Below are 11,006 nucleotides of genomic sequence, written 5' to 3'. Positions count from 1 at the left end.
GAGGCATGAATCAGGTAAAACGGAGTTTCCTTTTTGGGAATAAAAGAAATAGGATATTTTAATAATAAAATGACTGAGGCTAACATAGGCCGCCTACGTATCTCATTTTTGAGAATTCAAGTCAGACGTAGTTCAATACAAGGATATAAGAACTTGACATAAGCAATTACAAGCAAATGATACGATTACAAGGAAAGTGATGAGAGAAAAACTAATCTTCAGATGTAGTATCTCTTGACAACATCTGAGTTGATTGGTTTTGGCCACTCTTGGTCATCCATCTCTGACAGGATCAAGGCACCTCCAGATAACACTTTACGAACCATGTATGGTCCTTGCCAATTGGGTGCAAATTTTTCCTTATACTCATCTTGATGGGGGAAGATGCGTTTGAGGACCAATTGTCCTTCTTCAAATGTTCGAGATCTCACTTTTTTGTTGAAAGCACGAATCATTCTCTGTTGATATAATCGGTCATGACAAACATCGGTCATCCTCTTTTCATCAATTAAGGCTAAATGTTCAATCCGATTACGAACCCAATCAACATTGCTCAGTTTGGCTTCCTGATTGACCCTCAATGAAGGTATTTCAACTTCAGCAGGTATCACTGCTTTTGTCCCATATACTAGCAAGTATAGAGTTGCTCCAATTGATGTTCTAACGGTTGTTCGGTATCCCAACAAAGCATATGGTAACATCTCATGTTAACCTCTGTGATTATCAATAATCTTTCTCAAAATCTTTTTGATGTTCTTATTGGCAACTTCTACAACTCCATTCATTTAAGGACGATAAGCAGTCGAATTTTGGTGAGTAATCTTGAATTGCTCACATATCTCCTTCATTAAATGACTGTTGAGGTTTGCATCATTGTCTGTAATAATGGAATCAGTTAGTCCAAATCGACATATCAAGTTGTTACGAATGAAATCAGCTACTACCTTCTTCGTCACATATTTATAAGAATTTGCTTCCACCCACTTGGTGAAGTAATCAATGGCAACCAAAATAAATTTATGTCCATTAGAGGCGACTGACTCAATTGGGCCAATGACATCCATGCCCCAGGCCACGAATGGCCAAGGCGATCCCATAGCATTAAGTTTGTGAGGTGGGTACTCGGATCAAATCACTATGTAATTGACATTTATGACACTTTTGCACAAATCTACAATAACCATGCTCCATAGTCATCCAAAAATAACCAGCTTGAAGGATTTTCTTTGCCAAAGTAAACCTGTTCATATGAGGTCCACAAACTCCAGCATGTACCTCTTCCAGAAGTCTTGTAGCTTCCATGGAATCTACGCACCTGAGGAGTCCCAAATCTGGAGTCCTCCTATAAAGGATTTCCCCACTTGGAAAGAAATTGTTAGCCAATCGATGTATTGCCTTCTTTTGATTGGATGTCGCATCTTCTAGATAAATTCCAGTCTCTAGGTACTTTTTTATATCATAATACCAAGGCTTTTCGTCTGGTTCCGACTCGACATGCGAGCAATGAGCGGGTTGTTCCTTTAAATCTATCTCCAAATGATCAATGTAATTCTGATCTGGATGCTTGATCATAGAGGAGATAGGGGCAAGAGCATAGGGAAAATTCATTTTGCAACCTTGGAGTGTGCATAAACTCTATCTTTCGACATCTTTTGCACAATCTTTGCACCAATTGTACATATGATACAATTTTTGGAATCTTCACGGCCCATTCCCCTTGAACCTGGTGAATTAACAAGTCTGAATCTCCAATTACGAGCAACTCTTACACATTCATGTCGATGGCTAACATTATGCCAAGAACCAAGCCTCGTACTCTGCCATATTATTGGTGCAATGAAATTGAAGTTTAGCCGACACAGGGTAATGTTGACCAGATTTCGATATTAGAACCGCTCCAATTTCAGCTCCATTATAAGTCACCGCTCCATCAAAGAATACCCTCCAACCAGGGTATGACTCAAAAATGCTTTCTCCTATGAACAATACATCTTCGTCACGGAAATATGTTTTGAGCGGTTCATATTCTTCATCGATTGAATTTTCTACAAGATGATCGGCTAATGCTGTCCTTTTACCGCTTTTTGAGTAACATACACAATATCAAACTCGCTCAGAAGCATCTACCATTTCGCCAATTTTACAATTGGCATAGCTTTCTGGAAAATATACGTCAATGGATCCATTTTGGAAATAAGATATATATGAAGACAAAAAATGCATCAGCTTTTGGGAGATCTAAGTCAAAGCACATCATGTTCTTTCCAATAGAGTGTACCGAGACTTATATGGAGGAAACTTCTTGCTAAGATAGTAGATCGCGCATTTCTGCTTTCCAGTTTCATCATGCTGTCCTAATACACACGCGAATGCATTCTCTGAGATGGACAAGTATAGTAACAATGGACTTCCTTCTCGCGGAGGTACCAATACTGGTGGATTTGCCAAATAATCTTTGATAGTATTGAAAGCTTTTTGACACTCTTTGGTTCACACCGTCAGTACATCTTTTTTCAACAACTTAAAGATAGGCTCACAAACTACTGTGGATTGAGCTATGCATCGACTGATGTAGTTCAATCTTTCTAGGAAACTTATAACTTCTTTCTTAGACTTCAAAGGCGGTAAATCCTGAATCACCTTGACTTTGGTAGGATCAAGCTCAATGCCTCTTTTACTAACTATGAAACACAATAATTTACTAGCGGGTACTTCAAAAGCACATTTAGCGGGATTCAGCTTCAAGTTGTATTGACGTAACCAATCAAAGAACTTTCTCAAATGGGTCAAGTGATCTAAACTCTTGCGGATCTTGATGATTTCGTCATCCGCATACACTTCAATTTCCTTATGGATCATATCATGGAAGATAGCCGCCATGGCTCTCATGTATATGGCTCCGATATTCTTAAGACCAAATGGTATTACCCAGTAAGGATAAACACCCCAAGGTGTAATGAAAGTTGTCTTTTCAGCATTTTTTTCATCCATCAAAATCTGATGGTAACCCGCAAAGCAATTCACATATGATTGCATTTCATGCTTAGCACAGTTGTTGATGAGAATGTGGATATTCAGTAATGGAAAATTGTCTTTGGGACTAGCTTTATTGAGATCTCTATAATCAACACATATTCTAATTTTATCATCTTTCTTAGGCACTGGAACAATATTGGCTAACCAAGTTGGATATTTAGTAACCTCCACAACTTTGGCTTGAATCTGTTTGGTAACTTCTTCTTTGATTCTCAAACTCAAATTTAGCTTGAACTTCCGAGTTTTCTGCTTTACCAGACTGAAATCTGGATTGATCGGCAACTTGTGAGAAACAATATTTGTGCTCAATCCGAGCATATCATCATAGGACCAAGAAAATATGTCGATGTACTGCTTAAGTAAACTGATGAGAACTTCTTTCTGAGTTTCTGTGAGATGGACACAGATCCTGGTTTCTTTAACACTTTCTTCGTCTCCCAGGTTCATGGTCTTAGTCTCTTCTAAGTTTGGCTTCTCCTGATTCTCAAACTGTTTCAATTCTTCTTGGAGGTGTTCCGGAACCACGATCTCTTCATCATATTCCTTGAACTCATTCTCATCTATCTCATTTTGCTCAATCAGCTTATGACATGACATGATATTGGCAGGTTTTAAGTTATTTTTATTGAAATCATAAATAAGCCATGTCAGATAAAAAAATTAAAACAAATTAGTAAGTTGTGAATAAATAGATTTATGAAATAGAGGAGGCTTTCATTTAGATTAAAAGAAAGTACAAACATTGGCCATGACCATAGGCCAATCTGCATTTTGAAACATCACGAGAAAAATTAAAGCTTAAAGAGGTAAAACAACATAAAGGGTGGATCTTAGGCCTCATTCAAACTACCACCGATTTTAGAAATAAGCAAAATAGATATGTCTTTGTCTACCAAGACGAGTGAGGAACCAGGAGTTATGTGGATGTCCAATTAGGCACTTGCTCTTCTAGTTTGGCATCTCGAATGCCAGATGTCTCGATCATCTCCTCAAGCACAGCATCAAATTCTTCAAAAAGATTCCTGATTCTCTTCCCGAGGCCAGCGTTATTGGCATATTCTCGCATTGGAAAAGACTGGTACAAATGAAGTACCGATTTGGCTAATTCCCAATCAACCACCTTCTTACTCAAAGCTTTCATCTCATCGTCTGCTATTAGGATGTATCCCAGGACAAACGTTGAACCTTTTGTGAAAATTTGAATAGGCTCAGTGATACCTTGCAAATATTTTCCCAACCCAAAACCAGGTTCAAATCCACTTCTCAACATCAAAGTGGTTATCATCTTGTAAATGGAAGGCATAAGGGGATGTGAGGCCAAATCATCACCGATAGCATTCACTATCTCTACTGCATAGAAGTCAGAACCTTTAGCCACATCGTAGATAATCGGGGCATAGTCATTTGAATGTCTTCCTTCACCATGAATGACTACTTCGTGATCGTTCCACACAAACTTCATCAACTGGTGGAGGGAAAAGGTCACATCCCCAACCATATGAATCCAAGGTCTTCCGAGTAAAAGATTATAGCTAGTGGTGATGTCCATCACCTGGAACTCGATAATTAAATTTGTAGGTCCAACTTCAATACCCAGACTAACAGCGCCCAATATTTCTCTTTGACCCCATCGAAAGCTCTCACATTGACTTGGTTCTGACGAATCTTTCCAAGATCAAAATTCAATTGCTTGAGAGTCGACAATGGGAAAATAAAGGCCAGATCTATCATCTATAAGAACACGATTCACAATATTACACTGACACTTGATTGTGATATGCAAGGCTTTGTTATGCATAACCCCTTCACAAGGGAACTCTTCATCGCTAAAACTAACACGATGGCCTCCGATGACTTTGCTTACCATGGCTACGAGATTATCACTATTTGTACCCATCAGTACTTGAGTCTCATTCAAAGCCTTTAACAAAGCATGCATGTGTTGCTGTGAACTCATCAATAATGCCCACACAGAAATTTGAGCAGGTGTCTTCTCTAAATGTTTCATGATGGAATACTCTTTAGGCTGCATCCTTCGCCAAAACTCTCCGACTTCAGCTTCACTGATTGGCCTTTTCTGGTGGTCTCTCTTGTGGCCTCCTTGAGCCAATTCTTCTGGTGTATAACATCTACCAGATCTAGTCATACCATGGGCGGTAGCGGTCTCGATCACAAACCTTTTCTTGGTAAGGCATTCCTTTGGCACTGAAGTAAAATCTCGATGAGGTGCCATTATCACAAAACTCTTTCTCAGTAAGGCCCTTCTTTGACCCCAAAACAAAAGCTCAATGAGGTGTTATTATCACGAACTTGGGCTTCTTGCTTATGCTTAGAGAAGCTACAGCCTTCTCAAGATTGTCAAGATTTGATGGGACTATCGTCTTAGTAGCACTCCAATCCACTTCTATTTCAATCATATTAATATTACCTCCCCTATGATTCAATAGAGGATTACTATGCACATTAGGAGAGGCAGTCTGAAGGGTGATCACCTTGTGATCAATTAAGTCTTGAATCGTATGCTTCAGGTTGATGCAATCTTCGGTGGTATGTCCTGCACTATTGGAGTGGTATACATATATCTGATCAGCTCTAAAGAATTTAGAATTTGTGTTGACAGGTTTAGGTTCGATAGGATGAACCATGCCTACAACTTTCAATCTTTCGAACAACTTAGTTCGACTTACAATGAGAGGAATGAAAATTCTGGGAGGTTTCCTTTCAAAGTTTGGACGAGGAAGGTCATAGTTATTTTGTGGAGGTGGAGGTACCTGACAGTAATTTAAAGGATTTTGGCAGGGAGGTGTCGGTGTTTGGAATTTTGGGTATGGTGAGTTCGGTAATTTGATTATGGAGTCTGATAGTTTGGAGGGGTATTTTGGTAATATGGAGCTGGGAGATTAAGAGGTGGAGTTTGGAAATTTGGTTGGACATAGAAGATTAGGTAGGGATTTTGTGGAGCTGGGGGATAGACTTTGGAGGGTGAAGATTTTCTAGAGCTAACCTTGAACTTTTTGTCCTTCCATCAAACGCATGAGAAGTAAAGGACATGTCCTCTCTTTTCTTCCTCAATAGTCCCGAAGATCCAGCATGGGCTACCACACAGGCAATATTTCCGGTCTTAAGACTATCTTCGATAGTCTCACCTACTTTGACTATCTCAGCAAATTTTTCTCCAATGAGCAATATCATTTTATCATAGTATTCTGGCTCTTGGATGCGCACAAATACTTCAGTGATCTCCTTTTTAGACATGGGAGGTTGAACTCTGGCAACCTTTTTCCTCCACCTGTATGCATATTCACGGTAGTTTGTGGTGGATTTTTGCCTAATCTTTTCCAAAGAATATCAATCTGGAATGATCTCTACATTATAAGCAAATATCTCAATAAAATCTTTAGCTAAAGCATTCCAACTAGGCCATTGTTTCATGTCTCAGGAGGCGAACCATTCCAAGGCCTTCTCGTTCAAACTTCGGCTAAAGAGCCGCATCAATAATGATTCATTTTTCCCAACTTATACGAGTTGGTCACAATACGCCCTTAAATGAGCTAAGGGGTTCCCAATTCATCCAAAAGTGTCAAACTTTGGAACCTTAAAACCCTTGGGAAGGTCCAAGTTTGGATGGATACACAAGTCTTCGTAGTTTATCCCCAAACATCTGGAGCGTAACGAAGCTCTTTCATAGGTTTCATAATTTCTTCCTTCATGCTCTGATTATTCATTTTCTCTTTGACCCTCTACTCCTTTTCCTTCTCCTCAGAGTGATCAGGTTCAGGATATGTAGTGTAGGGACGATGTAGTTCTGTGAGGATTGGAATATTAAAAGTGGCTTTTGGAGGTAGGGGTAGAGTAGTAGGTGGGTTTGAAGTGTTTTGAGGAGGAGTTTGGTACATAAAAGGGAATGTTTGAGAGTTACTAGAATTTAGGCTTTGAAAAGGATGAGGTATTTGGTAGGAAGAGCTAGCATGATGTTGGTTAGTTGTGTCTAATTCGACGGTGGAAGGCTTTTGGACTGGAACAGTAGGTGGATTGTGTGAGAAATGTTCGGGTGTTGGATTAGGAGTAGGGAAATGGAGTGGAGATCTTTCATTGTTTGGAAGAGGAGTGTTGGTAGTGATAGCTAAATTTGCCAACTCCTGAGTCCTATGCATCTCGGCCCTCATTTCAACAATTTGTTGTGCCAATTGAGCAATCAACTCATTTTGCTCAACAATGATAGGGTCTGTTATTGTGATCTCATTCAAACCGATGTTCTCACCATATCCAGTCATCTTTTCTCTTCCTTTCAATAGATTTTGGTCCGAGAAGGAATCTTTAGGAACTTTAGATCTCGTGAAGTACGGATGCTCAGCCAGTTTCTCAACACAGATCAGTTCTAGTTACTTGATAAATAAAAAACAACTCAAAAGTAGTTATGTTAGTTACTGTTTCTAATGAGAAATACAAATAAGTTGATATAAGAATAAACATATAACTGTCATTTTGCTTTGAGCAGATTAATCCACGAATGTATTTTGGGCGAAAGGGATGGCTCAAATGGAAAGATTTTTTTTTTGGTTAGGTCATTTGAATTAATCAAGAAAGTCAACTTGCATAGAGTCTTGTTAACTTCTTCCACTCATATATTTTAGGTGAAATCTTTTAGAATCCTTCAAGAAAAGGAAGAATAAAAATTTACAGGATAGGAACCGAGCCTTAAGTAGGCTGTCTATGTATCCTTCCGGGGAATTCAGGCCAAGCGTAGTCTGAATCGGTCTTGGCAATTTTTTAAACATTGATTCTTCAGTTTCTTCACCACTAACCAAAAACGATGATGGGCGTTGGCGTGTTAAAACTTTTTCCAGACATTCTAGCAACTTAACCTTTCTCAGACGGAGAGATGGAAATTTAGAAGATTTTTAAAGGGTTTATGTATTTTCTGGGAAACTTAGACAATACTTCAGGAGTAGCTTGGACGGACTTTGTTGTTGTGGATTTAATATATGCTTATATACCAGTCTAAGGAACAAGAGTGGATTAATTCTACTTTTAGACAAAATGACATATCACAACACAAAGTAATTATATCAAGTAGCACACAAACAGTTTATATCGCGTCCTAAACGTGTGACCTTTTATGCCAAAGGTGGGCCTATCGAATTGAAGGATGTATATGTCTTTTTATGCCGATTCATTATCCCTCACAAAATGTTTAACAACATCAAAATGGTAAACAAGTTCAAAAAAGTAAATGACAAAATAAGTACATATAAAGGCAATCCCACGAAGGGGATGATAATGAACTTCAAGTCGTTTCTGATCCTTCACCAAGTCTGGTCCTCTTGGCGATGTTGACTTCTTCCCACATGGAATATCGATTTGCCCACAAATGATCTGTCGTTAGTCGGGCCCTTTCTTAATATCTGAACCTCTCTACGGACTGGATTTGTTTCTCCATGCTATCATCTAATTATGACATGCATTGCCTTGCTCTTCGTAGCTCTTGCTTCAACTGAGTTATGACTTTGGTGTCTACTGAATGTCAGCGCTGATGATTCAACTCATTATTATCATATTTCTCTTGGAGTCGATGGAGTCAAACTTGATGTTTAGCACCAACATCTGCAATAACATGAGGGATATTTGGACCAAGCTCGATCGTTCCGGCGAGGTTCTTCTTTAACCATTCTTTGTACTCCTTAGAACATTCAGGATGAAATCTGTCCGGCACCAGCTCACCCAATACCCTTAGAGTCTTCCATGTTTTAAGTATCTTTTTAGAAAAAATGAGTTGGTCATTTTCGTGATCCGTCACAAATCTTTTCATGTCTACGGTTTGGGGAAGATCTTATTTTCCTCTTAGTTGTCTAAGGACTCGAGTTGGAGCATACGGTCGAGTTCCTCTCAATCCGACGAATATCAAGTAGGGGGTCTTTTCACTTCGAATCACTATTTGTTTTGTTACTACCAAGCTTTCGATTGACCACTGCACATTTTCTTCTCTTAACCCCTGAAGTCTCGGATACCAGAATTCTTGGCCTCCAATTCTGTGGAAATGATTAAGCTGCACCCACCAATCATGAGTTTCAAGTCTGTTTGGTCGTCTCATGGGATCTGGTTCTTTTGGGTCATGGGCTTTGATCAAGTGTCTCATTATCCACCATTGAAGTATCAGGTTGCATCCTTCGAAGAAACGTTCGCCGCTTTGACACTTATCTAAAGCCCTGTAAATGTCGGTCAAAGTCATGGGCGCCAAAGTGTAGTGCATGATCGCCGAACCATAGTTTACTCCATTAAAGATGGCATGAGTGACCATTACTACACTTGGATGGATAGTATAGTTTGGGCCTTGGGGAATACCATTGTCCTAAGTAGGCATATTGCAAAATTAAGAGGACGTGTTTCCTTCCATTTTTCCTCCGAGACAAATTCTTCTTTGAACTTTTCGAAAGTTCTTGCACGTCCAAATCGATAATAAAGCTTTTGAAGTGGAATGTTTGGCCCGAGAAGCTTGTCCATCCACTCGGCTTTGAAAAGTGAAAGTTCTTCTTTAATTTTGTCAAGGTCCCATACTTTGGGAATAAGGAGATTAGTATCGGGTTTACACTTCCTTTTGTTACACATGCTTACACTATCATAACTAACAACAACTTCCTCGATAGTTAGAGTCAGTTCTATATCCCCGAATCGGAATATCATGTTATCACTGTCCCAAAATTTCACCATTGTTCCAATCAAATCGGGACAAGCCACCATTTTCATTAGTGACGAGGGATGGCATATGTGTCTTTGAACCTTTTTCTTGTCTTCATTGTTCATAAATTTCCACCAAACTTGGAGGTAAGGATAGGGTATGGTCACCATTCGGATCCTCAAGGGTTCATACATTGGATTCATCCTACAAAAAAAAGAGGAAAATGTAAGCTACCCGCACCCCTATTGGATAATTTATTTGTTTAAAATGACATATACATAATTCAATTAAACACATAAGCATGATTGTCTTTTATTGACCATGGGTCAAATAGACAAAAGGCGGGCTTCTAATGGGCCCAACACTCCTTGGGTGTTGGGTCAACTTAGTTCAAAATGAGCTAAATTTGGGATTTGGTTTCGCTCTACGCTAATTAACTAAGAGTGGCTTTTAAACGATCGGAAACCCAAGCAGACAACTTAGGCTGGACTCACGACAAACCATTGGACACATAGCGAACCAATAAATTGTCGATCATTCCGGAAAAGGGTTGAGTATAAAAAGTCCAGCTGCAGTTATGCAGAAATTGTTCTTTAATATACTATACATATATCGGAAAATGACATGAATGCACTGACATTTTATAGCAATTTAACAAGTAAGGCATTGAGAAGGCATAACAAATCAACAATTCTTAACAATTAGTCAAAAAGTAGTCAAGTCATTATGGTTAGAACCTAATTAATTTCCCAGCAGAGTCACCATTTTTATTATATCATGATTTCACCAACTTTTAGAAAAATCACTTTTTGAAATGTTTCTAAGTATAAAACTATTTAAGAAAAATACTTAGAAAAGAGTCGCCACTTAATTTTTAAAAGAAATTAAGAAAACTTAATTTTAGAAAGGCTTTAACATATAAACCTTTAAAAATTTAGAGAAAATGGGTAAAAGGTTCTTATTTCTAAGCCGCTAACATGCGGTTATCCAACGACATGACCAAAAATATTTTTTGACTATATTTTAAGAAAATGAGTTAATATAAAAAAATAATTTACAATATTCGATTAACTTTGAAGAAATAGTTAAAACAAAAAACATTTCTTATTTTTCTAAGAAAAAGGAACCTAAATGAAACAGTTGGATTAATTTTCCGGTGATTAGAATTTGAACAAAAAACTAGTTTAATTAGAATATATATGAATCATTTTAGAAATAATAATTTGAACCAATTTGGTCAATTAAAGTATGAAAACTATTTTAAATTAATTTAAGAATAAGTAAAAAGTTTTGA

The 11,006-nt window shown here is 38.2% G+C and overlaps 1 protein-coding gene across 1 annotated transcript; it reads right to left on the bottom strand.

Moving 5' to 3' along the window:
• Positions 1–218: 218 nt before the first annotated feature.
• On the bottom strand, positions 219–701 carry LOC125869962 (uncharacterized). Its single transcript, XM_049550346.1, has one exon. It carries the CDS (start codon positions 699–701, stop codon positions 219–221), a length of 483 nt encoding a protein of 160 aa, XP_049406303.1.
• Positions 702–11,006: the final 10,305 nt, after the last annotated feature.

This window comes from Solanum stenotomum, chromosome 7, assembly GCF_019186545.1.
Source record: "Solanum stenotomum isolate F172 chromosome 7, ASM1918654v1, whole genome shotgun sequence".
NCBI lineage: Eukaryota > Viridiplantae > Streptophyta > Magnoliopsida > Solanales > Solanaceae > Solanum > Solanum stenotomum.
The sequence above is the reverse complement of the archived record's forward strand: the minus strand, read 5'-3'. Positions and strand labels throughout refer to the sequence as shown.